General features: G+C 39.3%; 1 protein-coding gene across 8 annotated transcripts in view; it reads left to right on the top strand.

Annotated features, from left to right (window-relative positions):
- REC114 (REC114 meiotic recombination protein) overlaps positions 1-16,788 on the top strand; it is a 73,154-nt gene extending 56,366 nt beyond the window's left edge. For 3 of the 8 annotated variants that reach the window (XM_061585213.1, XM_061585209.1, XM_061585215.1), the window contains exons 2-8: positions 8,244-8,487; positions 9,421-9,510; positions 10,546-10,629; positions 11,322-11,363; positions 11,848-12,060; positions 13,875-13,928; positions 16,610-16,788. In XM_061585213.1, the coding sequence (XP_061441197.1) occupies positions 8,281-8,487; positions 9,421-9,510; positions 10,546-10,629; positions 11,322-11,363; positions 11,848-12,060; positions 13,875-13,928; positions 16,610-16,771 (852 nt within the window). In that variant the 5' untranslated portion in view covers positions 8,244-8,280 and the 3' untranslated portion in view covers positions 16,772-16,788. Of the gene's footprint in view, positions 1-5,837; positions 5,912-6,030; positions 6,110-6,522; positions 6,677-8,243; positions 8,488-9,420; positions 9,511-10,545; positions 10,630-11,321; positions 11,364-11,847; positions 12,061-13,874; positions 13,929-16,609 lie in introns of those variants that run through there. The other 5 variants (XM_061585216.1, XM_061585211.1, XM_061585214.1 and 2 more) reach the window with 5 other exon arrangements.
- Positions 16,789-18,582: the final 1,794 nt, after the last annotated feature.

Here is an 18,582-nt window from a genome sequence, read left to right as displayed (position 1 = left end):
CATTCTGCTGCTGCATCCTCCTCCTTCATCCTTGCCGTCAGGCTCTCCCTCCACTCCTTTCTTCACCACCGTCCACAATTTTTTTCTCTCCGCGCCACACCGTCTGGCTCTCCACCTCTTCCCTCGTGGCCTCTTAACACAGAGCATGAGGGAAGAGCCAGCTGTGCAGAAGCCCAGTGTGAGGCACGTCTTTCATCCACCAATCACAACAGCAGAAGACTTCCCCTGCTTTCCCCCCCTGTTACTTCCAAATGTAGTGCAGAAATGTTACAGTTGCAGCTGAAAAGTAATGAAATTACCACTCATTCTGTTACAAGCAAAATGTAACGAAGTTACCCAAACATTATTCAAAAAGGTAATAAATTACAAGTAATTCATTATTTCTAACGAGTTACTTCCAAGGTCTGCCAGAATCATCCAGGAGACAGGAACCATCTGTAAACAATACTAAATAAGAATTAGTAATAGGTTTGTCAACTAAATCAGGTCTGGGAGTGGTGAGAAGGTACACTATCTGCTCACAGTCATGGGTTCACCATTCTCCAGCAGTGGTAAAAGAGAGGCAGGATTAAGAGGACCAGAACGGGTTAGAGACAAATTTGTTGGAGCAATTAAAACTTCATATTTAGTCAAATGTGAAGCAGAAAGGTGTTGGTTTTTTTTCTGGCAGCAACAAAGTTAAAACGTATCAGTGGTGGAATGAATTCAATGACCAGAAAGCAAGGTAATGCCTGTCATGAATCCGCACCGTCAAGGATCATGGATCAGACACAATTCCCACCCTTAGGGCAATTGATCTGGAACCAAAATATATCAATTCACCCTTGCCAAAGCTGTGTGTCCAACGCCAACCCTGCAAGGTAGAATAGTAGGCTGCCACCACCCCTTTTACTGGTACCACTCAGAGTCAGGGGATCTCTGAGCCCAGACACTAGGTAAACCAAGGTCCAAAAAGACAAGAGCCAAACCTACACTCCTTGTCAGGAAACCTCTGGTAAAACCCACAAAATAGAATTAAGCTTTTAACTTCTTTTTCCCTCTTTGGTAGTTGCATGACTGAGAATGGTCAAGGTGCTGAATTCAGAACCACCCTTTCTCTCAATGAACACACCAGGTTAAATAGAAGTAGCTTTATTAAAATAGATAAGTGCACATCAATATATGTAGCAGCAAGTAATCCTTTAAGACCATACACCCAAACAGGGGTTTAGGTACATACAAGAGAGTTCATACACACAACAGGAAAATAACAACCTTTTCTAACCTAATACTTACACATGAGGTAGATGGTTGAAGTGGCCTCTCTCCTAAGAGAGAATGATGTTAACCACAAAGCAATGGAACCAGTCATAGGTTACCTCCCATAGGCAACCCTGGGACCATGAAACAGAAAAGAATGGAACTCTGGAACCAAGGCAGCAGAGAACAAAGGCTATGGGTCTCCAGCCCTATACTTAAGGGAAAGAATTCTAACAGTCCAGGATTCAGGAACCAATCAGAAAATGTCTGATGTAACCCCTTCTAGATGTTTCTCACTCTTTCGCGCCTTCCAGGCCCCCCTCCCAACCGGTGTTTCAAACTTCACAGGCCAAGAACGACCTTGAGTACCAGGCACTTGTTAATCAGCACAGATAGCCAGGTGTTCCATGTTTAGGCTTTGTCTTAACCATCTTCAGCTGGAAACCGAAACCTAAAGGTTATTCTAACAGAGGCCTGTCTTTTTTAAAATTTAGACTCCTAGAGTTCTTTACTTGAACCAAAATGTTTCCTTTATGGTTTTTAATAACTCATGAACATATACAGGTTCATGACAGTGCCTACTCTGGAAAAAGCTATTACTAATGTAATCTTTGTTTTCAAATTTTCACTAAAACTAAGTTGATAACAAATGTCTTTCTGGTTCTTCCAAGTACATCAATGGAAATGATTGTTTTGTATTGCTTTTAAATGCTTTTATGTTGGTCTGATGTTTTGTGAGAGGGCGATATATAAATATCTTTATAAATAAATAAAAACATCCCATTTTTTCTTTTGACTATGTTTATGATTACTTTATAAGCATGTTTTTGATCTTGAACTAATGATTAATTAATTGTTGCATTTCCAACTGAGCTGCATTGCAGCTTGTTTTTCTTATCATTTCATTGGTACTTTGCTGTGATCTCAATAAATTGTGGTTAATCCAAGTTCACTAAGATTCTTTCCATTCATTGAAATAACTTTATCTTCAAGAAGCATCAGTGCTCGGTTAAACATTTCTGGTTTTCTTGCAAGTTTTGATTCAATGGCCAAGGTTCCCAAATCTGTGAAGCACTCTTGACAAAAAGTTGACCTGAGGCAGTTTTTAACATGAGCCAAAGTGCTAAATGACTTCTCTGCTTCAGCTACAGTCATTGGATGAGTGCAAAAGATATGCAGAGCTACACAAACATTTGGAAATAAGCCTGAAATATTAAGTTCATGAATATTATTTGAGATGTTCAGTGGTTCCAAAGTAATGTCTCCAAAGCTAGCCAAATGAACTGCTTTCAGATATTTCACTTCTTTACACAAGTCTGTTGTGACCTCAGCATGGTACTCATCAGTGAATGATTTGCATGCTTCTTCAGTCTGGTTTTCAGTCATTTTGTTGGATTTCCACAGAAATCAAATTTCTCTTCTAAACGTTTCACAGCTTCATAATGATTTTAAAGCTGGAAATTGTCACCAACTATGTTAGAAACATCCATCTTAAACAGATCATCTGCCCCTGTGACCCACCAAGAGCTGAGCAATCACTTAGACTAAAATGCAGGACAGATGCTGTCAAGGTGGATTGGCCCAAGGGGTTACTTTACTCTCATTCAGTCTTCTTCAATGGACAATCTAGCGGATTTATCATCTCAAGACGGAGGTCATTCTAATCGCTCAATCCTTGGTTTTCAGACTTGTTGAATTTATCAATTCATGATCCATGGTATCTTCCATTCCACTCCGATCTGCTGATCCAGGGCCCAGTGATTCATCTCCTCCATTTAACAGCCTGGAGGCTGAGAGGCTCTGGTTGATGGGGTTAGGTTTGTCAGATATTGTGTTAGACGCACTTATTGTGTCAAGGAGGGATTCAACCAACAATGTTTAACAAAAAAGTTACAGGTGCATATTGAAAGCATAAAAGCTTGTTGCTACATACAGCCACAGTTAAAAGACCCATATGGAGGTCCCCACTATTGACAAATAGCTGAAAAAGGAGGGGAAATGCTAAATGGCAATATATTTTCAGTTCTCTTTCTGGGAGACTTTTTCCTTAATGTCTTGATTAATTCTTTTTAAAAATGTTCTTGTGCTAGAGGAGAGGTTAATGTTGTTTTGATCTTTCCCCCAATTACTTGTGTTTGGGGTTAGGGAATTTGATTTCAACACCTTTGAAAGGAAAGATAATAATAAACCATTATACCAAAAAAGCCATTGTGAACCAACTTGCTCTACAGCCATTAGTGGTGCTCTCCTCTTCATAACATGGTGATCTTTGAAATGTGTGTTGTAGTTTAGTTGTGGTAAGTATGGTTTCATTGGTTTCTAACTATTTGTAAGCTGGGGGGAAGCAATGAAATGTGCTTGTCTCAGCTCATGAGAGAGGGATAAAGAGGGAGGGGCTGGGCTTAATTGTTGACAGGACCCAACACCTTTATTCCCTCTGGTTCTAGAGATGGAAAATTTCTGAAAATTTTGAAGACATGGAAAACAAGTGGGGGTTTTGGGGGAGGGGGAATGGATTGTTTTTGGAAAATAGAAAAATATGCCAATACTCATATTTTAGCACACTTTATAGATCAAAAGTCACTTTATTACTTTTTGTTGTTATTACTTTTTGTTATATGCCTTCAAGTTGATTTCAACTTATGGCGACCCTATGAATCAGCAACCTCCAATAGCATCTGTTATAAACCACCCTGTTCAGATCTTGTAAGTTAGGATTGTGGCTTCCTTTATGGAATCAATCCATCTCTCATTTGGCCTTCCTCTTTTTCTACTCCCTTCTGTTTTTCCCAGCATTATTGTCTTTTCTAGTGAATCATGGCTGCTCATGATGTGTCCAAAGTATGATAACCTCAGTTTCATCATTTTAGCTTCAAATGATAGTTCTGGTTTAATTTGTTCTAACACTCAATTATTTGTCTTTTTCGCAGTCCATGGTATCTGCAAGGCTCTCCTCCAACACCACATTTCAAATGAGTTGATTTTTCTCTTATCTGCTTTTTTCACTGTCCAACTTTCACATCCATACATAGAGATCGGGAATACCATGGTCTGAATGATCCTGACTTTAGTGTTCAGTGATATATCTTTGCATTTGAGGACCTTTTCTAGTTCACTCATAGCTGCCCTCCCCAGTCCTAGCCTTCTTCTAATTTGACTACTGTCTCTATTTTGGTTAATGACTGTGCCAAGGTATTGATAATCCTTGACAAGTTCAATGTCCTCACTGTCAACTGTAAATACACAAACTTTGGCATATAATTATCATGTTTGGAATATTAAAAGGACAGTTTATTCAGACTATAATTACAAATTGATTTTACTTGTTAATTTTTTTTGTTATAAAAGAACGTACAAGCTGCTGAACTGTAAGAAACCTAATGTTGCTTTGGTTTTGCAGAGTCATGAGGAGCATGCAAGAAACAATAAAAACAGAAACCATCAGCATGGCAGTAAAATGAAGAAAAACGTTTTCTCCAGTTCTCCACAGTGTCAAACAGACATAAAGCACTCACTTCCATTAAAAAGGCTCAGCACTATTACATGAATTTTAGCAGAGCTTGGAAAAGTTACTTTTTTGAACTACAACTCCCATCAGCCCCAGCCAGCACCGTTTTAATAATCTGATATCATACATAGTCTTACATAAAAGTCTTCCTGTTATATAATTTTAATAAATCATTTTGGAGGATTATATGAATACCTTGTCTTAAACATTTTATTCATCATTCTAAAATAAAATATTTCATAATCCATTTCCCCCCAATTCTTCTGAAAACAAAGGCTTTGGAAAAATCAGGAGAAAAGCCCAATTTATTTATTTATTTAATATCCTGCCCTTCCTCCTAGGCCTTCACATCTCTATTCAGTTCTAGGATAGAGTCCTGGCATATATGAAGTTATAAATAAAAGTGCCTTTTTGGCATGTGCAGCGTTCAGACTACAAAGGTGTCACAAACAGAAAATGGAATAATAAACTTACTGTGTTGGTCCTACCTTTCCCCAGGCCACTGGGTTTAGTTCCCTATATACTCGCAGAAGCTGTCTTTATTTCCCTCTCAGAAATGTTGGAGAATATTCCTTAAATGTGTAAATAAATAAACTATAGAAATATAAACAATCCATTTATATAAGGGTGTTTGCAGATGGGTGTTTATTGTTGCATTGATGCTCTTCATCTTCAACAATGCTGTTGGCATCCATGCCAGCCTGCATCCCCCCTCCCATTTAATACAGATTTACACTTTCCAGGGAAAACGTGTCAAGTTTTTTTTTTGTAAAACACTGTTGCCAACAACCCTTTTACAATATTAAGCCCCCATCTGGAAGCACTCTTAGCTTTTCCCAGGATGCTATGCCCCTACATTTACTACAAACAAAACAATAATTTACATGACTGAAGTAATATTTGAAAGACAAAATACACAGAAATAGAACAGAAATAATAATCAGTGTCAGGAAAGGCAGGAATGTAACAATGGAGATTTGAAGGATAAGCTAAACATTCTGTAGAAGCAAGGAAATACAAAGATTTCCTGTCAGTGTTACACACATTTCCAGCCAAGAGTTCATACAGTGCTTTCTCAAGCAACTGTGATGGTGACCTTAGCCTTAAGGAAGATCTTAACACAGTATAACCCTCAGGCAGGATAGAGGGGTTTTCTTTTGGAAGGTGACTTTTCTCTTTGGATTCACATTTTCAGGAGTCAGGTTTGTCAAGCCTCAGGCTTGTTGACTGGATGCAGGCTGTCGTCTTGTGGGCCTCCTCAGCTGAGGAAGCTACACAGGATCGGGGAATGTCTGTTAGTCCACATCTGTGAGACAAAACATGGGGAGAATCCAAACGGTTGGGAGTTTTACTTTGCATGAGGTATCTCCCCACCATCCCTGTGTTCTTTAAGAGTTTCTTTTTCAGAAGGCCTACAAAGCGCTTCAGCTAGTGACACTTTTTTCTTTTGAGGAAGAAAGCTATTGCAGCATCTTCTATAATAGTGTTCTGTAATTTCTGTTGTTACTCCATTTTGCCATTATACTAGAATGTTATTGTTGTCTAAGCTGTGTTGAGCAGCCTACTTTTGAGCTTAAAAGGCAGTGTACAACTTTAACATGACAATATGACCATAATAACAGAACTGTGGTTTGTTTGTTTTACTTATAGCCAAAATGCGAATCCCCAGGCACATGGGAAGACGTAGTTGTACAAGTGTAGCAATCATTGAAGTATATAGACAGCTGCACTCAAGGTCAATTATAGTTACTATGACACTCTGACAGAAGCCTGAGTCTTCACCATTGTGACCATCAGCTGGATTCATATTTCAATTCAAACTGAATTTAGGCCTTGAGTTACAATTTGAATATCACTAATCGGTATTAACAGGGCACAGTGATTTATCTTCTACAGAATTTCTTCCACAGCAGACCTTTGAATCAAATAGTAAGCAGAGATGAGTTACTTGCTGGCGGGGTGGTGGCTATTTATATTGACAACAATATCTTTTATATTTTCTTTGTTATAATTTTGAGAGACTTCAGGTACAAACAAGTTGGTTAAACAAAAGAGATTAGTGTCCTTTAAAAAGAAAGACATTTACGAAGTTTCTAGGAGCGTTCAAAAGATGGCTGCTTAACTAATGTGTGGTTATATATATGCTTTCTGTGGAAGAAAAACAATAAAATTTTGTAATAATGGCAGTTTGACTGTTATAATACTTTAAAAATAATATTTTGATTTCATTTTGTTTCATAGAAAAACAAGCAAGCACTGTCATAATTTACTATAAATCAATAAAGTACAGTTGACTATTATTGGTGCTGTCAAAAAATTATACATGCTTTTTGTCATGCGTAAAATGATCAGTGGTCATTAGTTTGCTCAGCCTTATGTTGAGACAGATGGATTTTGCTGCTTAAGAAGGAAACTGAAATTGAGGGATATTATAGCAAGCACAGGAATCTGTATTTCATTGCAGTTTCATCTTGTCTTTTAATGTTACATTTTGAATGGCATTTCTGAGTCTGACACATGGTAGATATAACCCTGGGAGCAATGATAGGTTTGAGGTTACAGGTGCATCTTTACAGATGTTGTGCTATCGCACAGGCGAGAATTATGAGTAGCAATTTTATATCAAAATGATAGCAGAAAGCAGAGTGGTAATCAAAGAATGTATGCATTATCAAGCAGGTGCTATCTCATTAATCACTAATTGCTCTGACTGACCCTCATCCCTCACAGATTCTCTCTTTACTCCTCACCCTCATTCTACCTAACTCCCTTTGTTAGATGACTTCCACTCTCCTAATTTTTCTAACTGCTTTGGATTACTGAAGCAGCTCCTTTCAACATTCCAGAAGAGGCAGGGCATTATACAGATACCCAAGTGCACCTCAGACATTACAAAAAGGTGCAGAAAATACACAGTGGAAATTGCCTTTAGGATTCGTCTTTAGTTATAAGATGGAAAGCAGCCCTTAAAGACTGAGGCAATGTCATCCAGGGGATCTCTGGCAGTATGCACGAATCTGTCTTAGACCATTGGTCCATCCAATTTAATCTTATCTATATTGATAGGTAGCAGCTCTTGGGGTTTCAGGCAGCAGCTCTTTGGGGATTAAACCTACATATAACGCACCTAGTATTGCATCTTCCTGTTTCTCAAGTTCTAAGTGGGAGGTGATTATTTTCTTATGGTGCTGTGGTGTAGCCACCAGGTGAGCTGGAATACAGTAATATGTAGAGAGAGTAAGGGTGTACTTATGGGGCAGGGGGCCTAGAACAACTCTGAAGTAGAATAGGAAACAAGGAAGATAACCCTCCAAATATGTATACATCTTAGGTCAATTGGCAGGAGATGCAAACTACCATTAGTCCAAGTCCTCAGGTATGCTTCATTGCAAGAATGAGGCATACCTGAGAGCGAGCTTATATAGTTTTGGATTGGCAGGAAAACGGGCTCCACTGAACCATTAACTAAATCGCACTCTCTTGTTGATTTTTGTAGAGTTTGTGGTTTCCTCTCAAGTGACTGTAGCCAGGAGATGATGACAGGCAGCAGTAACAGCCTTTTGTGGCTCAATTGTGATCCAGCTTTATGCTCTGAAGCAGAGCAGCCACTGCCAGGCCAAATTCCAGAAACAGAACAGTCACGGGATGCTTCTTCCTGCCTCAGCGCAGCAGAATGGCCACTGAGACGTTATGGCAAATTTATGCCCGGAAGCTTGGGAAATACTTCGGGCTCTTGGGAGGTAAGCTTCATTTTGGCTGTTCCTAGATGGAGGTGCCTGTATGTCAATAAAATAATGTAAGACCTGTCTCAGAATCAAGCAACAAGGGCTTTGCCCGAGCAAGAGTTCACTAGGGCTCAGATCCTGTATCAGGGATAGTAGTGCTCCAGGTGATGTTGAAATCCAACTCCCATTGGCCCCAGCAGTTCAGCAACATCTGGAGGGCCACAGATTCTACATCTCTGATCTATGATCTGGAACATATAAATACTGTTTAGTGCCCCTGAGCAGGTGCTCACACAGAATCACAGCACTTCCCCATAATCTCAGATTATGGAGCAAGAGTTCTAGGTTAGAAGGTATGTGATGGGGGGCAGGCACTGTGGCCTGCTAGGTGCCTGCCATTGTACATTCTCTTTTTGTAGAGGTCTCAGATGTGCTACTGAATGCCATTTGTTGGGATACCATCAAACCTTGTTTATTGCCCAACCCAAGGCATATGATTGACCACAGTGGGATGCAGGAAGGTGGACTCAATGGATCTTGGTCCTGACCCAGCAAGGCATTTCTTACGTTCTTAGGGTTGGATCTAAAGTTGATTTCAGATTCAGAATTCAGTTCTTTTCACCATTCAGCGGATTATCTAGCACTGGAGTACAGGCTTCTAGCATGATTTGGGGGCAGGCTTTAATCTCTAGGCACCTTTCTCTTCATGATTTAAACAGTGGCTCTAGGAATAAATAAAATATGTTTTACATCTTATTTCTTAAATGCTTCTGCATAAGAAGGAATAAATCCAGTACTATTTCTTACAATAAGCACCAATAAGCTTACATTACATATATTTTGTACAAATCACCCATTTAAGATAAAAGTTAATTATGGGTTTATTCTTGTTTATATATTATTACTGTAATATTCCTCAAACACATCTCTTTTTCATTATAAAAAAAGGTTTTGGAGTCAAACAAAGAATCTGGCTTTCTTGTTCTCACCATAGTTATTTCAGGCCATTTCTTCATTTCCAGAGGAAAGGAAGTACTGGTAAGTATCCATTTTCATAGATACGTGTGTGTATTGAAAATTTCCTTTTTCTTAATTGATTTAGTGTTCTTTGTTGTAGGAATGCCATGAGTTTTACTAAGCACTGCTTAAATGGTTCACAAATGTAAGCACTATGTTAGATGTTTCCATTTCAAGGTTATACAAAAAGCAAAGGATGCCATGTGGTCCAGTTCCAAAGTCCACAGTTGTGCAATAATTTATAAGGACCAACCAAAATATTACAAAAAAGTGAGCAAGCTTTTGAGTTCTCCAGAATTTTTCATCAGGCTGTGCCTAGCAGAGTATGGGGTGAAGGAGGAAAAAGAAAGCTGGATTGCCGATGTAGTCATAAAGTCTAATTTAGACACAGCTGTAAGTTAGTGTAGGACTTTATATAGTTATCCCAGTAGCCAAATGTTGCTGATGGAAGAGGAAATCCTTTTCTGAGATAGGTACAGAATAGCAGCCTGGTGTACTTCTAGTAGTCTTGTTCTGTAGTTGCTTAAAATATATTATGTAGGTGTTTCAGTAAGCTGATATCCAAATGATAGTACCACTGATTGGCCTTATCTTAGTTGGTTCTGTGCTAGAAAATTCATTAAAGATCAGAATGCCATAATTCAGAGCAATCTTTGTCAAGCATGTGATGATTTGTGCCTGGCTCTGATGTCTACTTTAACATTTCCTGTACTCTGTTGAGGTGTCAGAATGATGCTCTGGTTTTTGAAAACTCGAATGTTTGGATTCTTGAAAACCAGCTTTTCAAGTAAATTGTGAAGAAACACAGGCCTGAGCTTTTATGCCTTTATACATACCTGCATGCATGAACACATAACTTAAACCAGTGTAAATTGAGAAGTCACACAAGTTTTCCAAAAGAGATTACAAAATGGGTTTATTTTACATTAATGCGTCTATAATTTTTTTACACGATCAGGTTCACATAGTGGCTACACTGAAACTGTATAGTCCACTCTATAGTATGCTATTTATTATACTGTGAATATGTTGAGTTGTGTTTTGTCTGTATTTCAGGAAGGTTTTTCATTAATTGATGCTTCTCAATGGCTGAAAATAGTTAGAAATGCAGATTGCATGTTATTTGGTTCAAAGGCAAAGGTATGCTTTCCCCTGATATTTCTCTTTGGCGGTCTTGAAAGTTGTCCAGATTATTTCCCATCCATTTCATTTTGTACTTTAGTTCTTTTCACTTAATAAACCTTAGGCAGTTTCAGAGATGCTATATACACAGGATCCAAATTAAAGAAAATACTCCCTTCTGTTTTATTATTTATTTATTACATTTATACCCCACCTTTCTTTTCATGATAGAAACTCAAGGTAGCTTACATATGGTTCCCAGGCAGTCTCCCATCCAGGCACTGACCAGACTGCTGGTCTTATGTGCCTTCAGACCATAGCCTGGGATCTCTTTTGTGGGATGCCTGATGAAGGCATGAGACCCTCCATTGTTACCATCCATAGTGCCAGGTAAATCTTGACAACGTGAAGAAATATTCAGGACAAAGAAAAGTTTGCTCAAAATATTCTACATTTCTTGCTGAACTGAGCAATTCTTTTTTTGTCACAATAAACTCCCCAAACAGTCCAGTGAGAACTGATCATAGAGTGACCATAGAATGCTGAATGACAGTTGGAGGAAACAAACCAAAAAGTCAGGTGAGAGGCAGAATTGAATAGAGTGTCCAGAACAAGAGCAGACTTACTGGAACAGTGAACAGGAGCATTTCACATTGCAACATTTTGTTGCAGATCCTACTTGTGATTAACTTAATTCTCATTTATTTCAGTTGGACCAACCTGCAACTAACTTGCTCAGAATCCAATCCAAGGTGTGTGCCCCATCAATAGTGACATAGGGTAGATGACAAAAAGAAGTATTATCTGTTAGTAAATCAGATCCATGAGATGCACAACAAAACCTCGTTAGACTGGAACAGTGATTCACAATGAAATCTTGTGAAGGTTTCTAGAATACTCAAAATTAAGATTGAGTTGTGCATTGTGAGAAAGTTCCATCACAGCACCAAATCAGTTAGTAAAATTTTAAAAGGATAGCTTTCTACAAAAAAAAGCAAACCATTGGTTAGAAAAAGCAAGCATTCTATATGCAAATTATTGCTAGCTACTCCTTAGTTTCCATTAGAAAATGGTGGTTTCACAATATCTCAACTGTTGAGGTATGCATATACCCAGGTTGATGGCTTTAACAATGCAACTGTAATTAAATAGAATAGGCTGCTGAATATCCAGCATGAATTAAATTAAGGAGATTGAAAGTTAAAATGTCATTTTCTGTTTGTGGCTTTGAAACAGAACAAACATCGTATGTTTCGTGTTCAATTTATGGGAGACTCCAAAACACTGGCAGAGGAACACTGCAATAACTGTGTACAGAAACTTGCTGATTATGTTCCAGTTCAAGTAATGGATGCAGCAAGACAGGAACTAGAACAGGGTCACAGCCTGCTGCTTGATACTGAGAGTCAACCGAAAGATGCTGAGCAAAATGTACCAATGCAACATACTGTAAGCTGATGGAATGTGTGTAGAGGGTGGATAGGCAGGGGACAGAGAAAAGTACTGCTTTCACTCTAGTGTATAGTTTAAGTTTGTTCTATAAAATAGGGATATGGGACTGTCACAAGAGATTGTGTTGCCTGAGCTGCTGCTCCCCCTCCTCTATTTCTTCCCACTTGCACAGTGGCATCAGCAGTGCTATCCCTCCTCCTCTTCCCTCTTTTTCTCTCCTTCCACCTCTTCCTTTTTGTCACCACTTTAGCAGTGCTGGTGCACCTCTTCACCTCCCCCCCCTCTCTAGTAAGGGCTAAGGGAGTCATTCGTCAGAGCTAGGCATTCTGGGCAACATGGTTGTGGGAGGGCATGCATCATTTCTGAAGTTTGCTACAGTGGCTAAAAATGCTTCCTAACTCTTCTGTAGGAGGTGGAGAGCTTTGTTGGGTGGGCAGGCAACAATAGTAGCAGCAGGGCTGGTCAGTGGAGGCAAACAGCAGGCACCAATATTTTGCCTTCCCCTGCCTGAGGCAATTATCTCAGTTTGCCTAATGTGAGGTCTGGCCCTGCAGGAATAGCCAATAATATGTACATGTTTACCTAAACTTTTGGTTACCTTTTTTGTACTGTTATACCCCTTATGTAGCAAATGTCATAGGATTCTTAACATTTTTAGAACCATCACCTTGGCTTCTGGTATCTGTTTTGAAATCCAGCCATGTTACTGATGAGGCAAAAGCCAAAGTGTTTAATAGTTCCAAGCTTACTTTTTGGTTCATTCAGTCACTTGTTTACATATACATTTATGTGACTGATATCATCCTGCTAGGATCTAGAGACTACTTGTCTGGGGTTTTTTGTTCATATAAAATTTTACAGTGACTTTCCCATATTTATGGGAAAGGTGATTGGGACAACTGAACACATTCTTGGAAGATACTGATAATCTCAGTGAGGGTTACATGCCAACTACCAGGTTTTAGTTACAAAAGAGTACTCCAATAATAGCTTTGGAGGAAGTTTTTTTCTCTTGTCTTCTTAAATTACTTCATACTAGGGTTCCTTTAGTTTATTTATTTATTTATTTATTTATTTAATTCAATTTTTATACCGCCCATAGCAAGGCTCTCTGGGCAGTGTACATCGAATAGTTCCTCCATTCCAGATTGCTTCCACTGAACCAGAGTTCTCTCAATAGTTCTGTCCTGGGGCTTTCTACCAAAATCTCAGAAGCTTTTCCATAAAGATACTGCAGTCTTTAATTTTTCTTATTCAGGGACTTCCAAGAGCCTCTTTATTTGGTGAGGGAAAACAAGTATGTATTTTCCAGGTGTAACAAAGGGATGGGGAACTTGTGGCCCACCAGATGTTGTTGGATCCAGGTCCCATCGTCTCTGATCACTGGCCATACTGAGTAGAACTGATGAGAGCTGGAGTCCAACAACCACTGGAGGATCACAGGTTCTGTCACTCCCTCTTATAGTTCTTTCTTTTTATCATCTTTTGATTGCCTATAGGTGGACCTGCTGCTTCTCCAGAGGCTTAGGCAAAGCAGGTGTTTGTTTGTTTGTAGGTACCTGATTTCCTCTTTATGGTCCAAGTTGTGTTTCTCTCTTGCTCCTCCTGTGTTATGGGTGGAACCCCAATGGCCTTGTTGTACACATTTCTGTTGCAGAGTGCTGCTTTAGTAGGCTTTTCTGATTTTAGTGCATTCTAAAATCAGTTTAGAGCACCCAAACTGGAAAACTCCTTCCTTTAATATTTTTTTTACTAGTTTTGTTGCCTTGGAAATATAACTGTTATTGAATTTATATTAAATACTTTTTTAGGTTGTAAATTTACCTCCAGCCCAAGAAAGAACATCTGTGGCAGAGCTAGCACAGGTAAATAGATAAGCACAGGACGGTTCATTTCTGTGTCAGAAAAAAACAATGATGATGACAATAACAAAAACATTCAGCAACATATATTTATTATGCTATCACACTCACAGCCAAAAAAAAAGTCAGCAAGTTCTCGCTGCAAGCCAAATACCTGTTTGCCTCTGCTTTGGAAAGAGACAGACGCAACACTAGGCATACTCACAGACTGTATTATGATTGGCTATGGGTGGCTGTAGCCCCGCCCCATTTACTCCATTAAGTTAACCTGCTGCTGTATGTAAAATCAAGGTGTACAACTGACTATACTGACAAAATGAGCAGGGGATGGGGAAAGGCAAAACTCAGTTTGGAAGAACCAGACACCCTAGTAAAATTCCAAAAATATTACGCATGGCGCTTGTAAACTCTTTTTCTCCCCCTAGAGATAGGGTAGGACTCTGACTATAGAGATGGCTTGTAATTGGCTATGAGTTTAAAAGGGAATTGGTTGAATTGAGAAGACTGACAGAAACAAGTTGGAGAGTGAAATCTCCACTCTCCATAACTTAAAATGGAAGCATTATTGAGGATAGACGAGACCCTAGAATTCGAACAGGGCATGCCCTAATGGACCAGCCTTCACTGGTGACATCTCTAATTTGTAGGAACAAGCAAGAAGACTGATGGAAGCAATCCCTAGTTAGCAGCAAAAGACCCCTAGGATAACATTCTCCTTTGTCACTAGATATGTTGTAGAAGTTTTCCTGGGCCAGGCTTGGCAAAGAATTTGCAGCCCACCTTAAAGTAAGAGTGAGTTTTACCAGTCCCTGAATTCTTCATCAGCTTGGATAAAAATAATGGAACCAGAAAATAATTGTTGGCTTCCCTGGCTGACTAATGTTTTGCATATAAAAGAGTGAGATCTCATGCGGCCAAACAATGTTTGCCATCCAGCTTACCCTGGAGACTTCCTGTGGCAGTTTCTGAGGCTGGGCTAGGCTGGGCTGGCAGCCTAAGATCTCATGTGCTGACAGAGCTGTCAATACGAGTAATCCCACTGTTCAAAACAACCAGCACAGCCTTGGGCTGTAAAAAAAAATCAGTGCTGGAGGGAAAGCCTAATCTCATGGGTGTTCTATATGGTACGGGCTTCTTTTTTATTCTTTTGTTTGCTCCTGGAGTCTCTTGATTATCTCCTATGCAATGGAGTGATGTCACTCTGTTACATTCAAGAGGGGCAGATTTAAGATGGTTATTTTTCTGAGTTTTGGATTGTCTGTGACAAATGATATGGGATTTTCCAAAAACTGATGTCAGATCATTTTTGAGTTAATCCACCAATCTGTTTGTCACCTCTATACAGTAGATGATCTGCAAACAGGATATTGAAACCACATCCACTAAAATCACACCCACCCACAAAACAAGGGCAAATAAATTGAAATAACAAAAGACCATAATGCAGTTTCTCTACCCTTGTATCTTATATTCCAAACAACTTAATTATTTTGAATAGAATATTTAAAAGACAAAAGCTGTAATCCTGCACATGCTTCTTTGGAAGTAAATACTGCTGAACACAGTTGGACTTATTTAGAGTAAATATGCAAAGGATAATTCTGAAATAGTACTTAAATTGATCTAACACCTTTTGTAAATTCCTGGGTTCTGTGCCATGGGGGTAAGGGAAGGGAGTTTCAGCCAAATCAGAGTGTATTCCTCTGCCTGGCCACCCTTCCGATTAAAATTCTCACTATCCAGAGCTAAAAATTTATGACTGGCCTGGCATGTGCTTCCTTTTTCTTGAGATGCAACCTTGAATGTGCTCGCCAAAGCAAAACACTGGTGAATATATCTCCCACCTCCCAGCTGTAGCCCTAGACCAGGTCAGGTTATCACACCCTCCAATTTTAGCCATAGACCAGGTCAGAGCTATCAAATTAATCCCATAATCCCCAAATGAACTGACATGGAAGATCTATATGCATATATAACTCAAAACTGTTCATTTCTTCCACACCTTTATAATTGATTTCATCAAGAGGAAGGTGTATTATTTATTTAGACAATGTACGTATTGCTTAACTACAGAAGTCTCTAAGAGGTATACAAGGAATATAATACAAAGGAAATTAAATTGGTAAAAACTATAAAATCAAACTTCAATTAAAATGCGTGTTGGAATAAAAAAAGTCTTCAGTAGAAGTTGAACAGGGAGGGGGCCTATCTGACCTCAGTTGTGGAAGGGAGTTCTAAAAAATTGAGCTTACAATGCTAAATGCACAGCTCCTGGTAAACATGAGCTACGCATCCAAGCCATGGAGGACAAGTAACAGTGACTCCTCCCACAATCTTAGTGATTAGACAGAGATATAAGGGATCAGACATATAAGGGATCAGGCAGTCCTTGAGGTATCCTGGGCCCAAGTTGTTAAGGGCCTTGTAGATTAATCGAAGAACCTTGAAGCTGACCAAGTAGTGTATGTGTAGCCAAAGCAAACTTTTGAGCACTGGAGCAGTAATGTGCTGGTGACAGTCTGTCCCCATCAACAGTCTAGCTGCAGCATTTTGCATTATAATGCCCTTAATTCGACAGAGTAATGTGTTGACTGAAAAAAATACTGGTTTTGGATGTATTAAATCTTTTTAAAATACTGTTAATTTTAAAAAAGTGGTTGAACCATATCTGTTTGCTTCTGCAGCATGTATTGACATCAAAAGTTGAGCTTCCTCTTGCATATCAACAGTCCCAGTGGAATGCTGAAGATCTAGGCAGTTTTATTCGATTGTGTCTCATGGATCAGAGCTTCCCAGCCTTTGTGCAAGAAGTAGAGAAGCAGCTGAAAAAAATTACAGATGGATAGAAAGCAAATAATTGAATAAAACATGTAGTATTAAAGTTAAATAAATTCAGTGTAGACTGAGAAAGAATCCTGAAGCCAGAGGTTTTTTGTAAAAGTGAATACACTTATAAAACTACACTTTATACACAAGCTTTAGAGGTATGGCCATTACAATATATATTTAAATCATGTGCAAAACCACAGGGTCACACTGAAATGAAATCAATTGTATACAATGTTATGCTGTAAAATTTCATACATAGTTTAGAACAAAAAAAAGTAAATTGCACAATTGTGTCTTAGTTGAATGTACAAAAATTGAACACATCGGTGCAAGAGGATTTTCAATCATATAAACTATACATTTTGACTGCAGTAGCTCAGTAGTAGAGCATCTGCTTCGCATGCAGAATCATAGAACAGTAGAGTTGGAAGGGGCCTGTAAGGCCATCAAGTCCAACCCCCTGCTCAATGCAGGAATCCAAATCAAAGCATTCCCGACAGATGGCTGTACAGCTGCCTCTTGAATGCCTCCAGTGTTGGAGAGCCCACCACCTCTCTAGGTAATTGGTTCCATTGTCGTATGGCTCTAACAGTTAGGAAGTTTTTCCTGATACTTAGTCGAAATCTGGCTTCCTGCAACTTGAGCCCATTATTCCGTTTCCTGCACTCTGGGATGATCGAGAAGAGATCCCGGCCCTCCTCTGTGTGACAACCTTTCATGTACTTGAAGAGCACTATCATATCTCCCCTCAGTCTTCTTCAGGCTAAACATGCCCAGTTCTTTCAGTCTCTCCTCATAGGGCTTTGTTTCCAGTCCCCTGATCATCCTTGTTGCCCTCCTCTGAACCCGTTCCAGTTTGTCTGCATCCCAGAAGGTCCCAGGTTCAATCCCCAGCATCTCCAAATAGGGCTGAGAATGTCCCTTTCTAGAAATCTGCTGCTAGTTAGTATAGACAATATTGAACTAGATGGACCAATAGCCTGATTCCGTATACGGCAGCTTCTTTTGTTCCTCTGTTCCATCAGTTCTCAGACTGTTTCAGCTCTTTCAGTCCATGACGTATGACATATAAAGCCTTCCTATATAAGTTATAAGCTAAGGGCTGGGAGAGAACTCAGTCTGAAATGCTGAAGAGCTGCTGCCAGTCAGTGTAGACAATACTAAGTTAGATGGGCCTTTGGACTGATTTCAGTGTAAGGGAGCTTCCTATGTTCCTAAGCCCAATGGCAGCCAGTGAATGAGCTCATTGGCAAGAGCTGTTAGCATGAGGGCAGGATATAAATCAAATAAATAATAAATAAATAAATAACAGTAATGAAGCTCTGGTGGAGGCAGGAGGCATGTTGATAATTATTGTGCAAATGTATAGTCGCTTAATGGCTAGCAGCCCCTAGTGTGGATTGCGGCTGCCATTAGCCATGCCCTTGGAGCAAACTGACAGATCTCCCCTTCATTTTTTCCCCTCAATGGATACTAATAAGGAAAGGCTTTTTCCTCCCACCTCAGTAAGCCCAGGGCTGTGTGATTCCCATTCAAAAATCTTGTCACTGACTGCTGCCTGTTTTCTTAGCACAATTCTGATCTCTGTCTGTCTGTCTGTCTGTCTGTCTGTCTGTCTGTCTGTCTGTCTGTCTGTCTGTCTGTCTATCTATCTATCTATCTATCTATCTATCTATCTATCTATCTATCTATCTATCTATCTATCTATCTATCTATCTATCTATCTATCTATCTATCTATCTATCTATCTATCTATCTATCTATCTATCTATCTATCTATCTATCTATCTATCTATCTATCTATCTATCTTATCATTAGATCCCATGT

This window comes from Rhineura floridana, chromosome 9 (assembly GCF_030035675.1).
Source record: "Rhineura floridana isolate rRhiFlo1 chromosome 9, rRhiFlo1.hap2, whole genome shotgun sequence".
Lineage (NCBI taxonomy): Eukaryota > Metazoa > Chordata > Lepidosauria > Squamata > Rhineuridae > Rhineura > Rhineura floridana.
The sequence above is the reverse complement of the archived record's forward strand: the minus strand, read 5'-3'. Positions and strand labels throughout refer to the sequence as shown.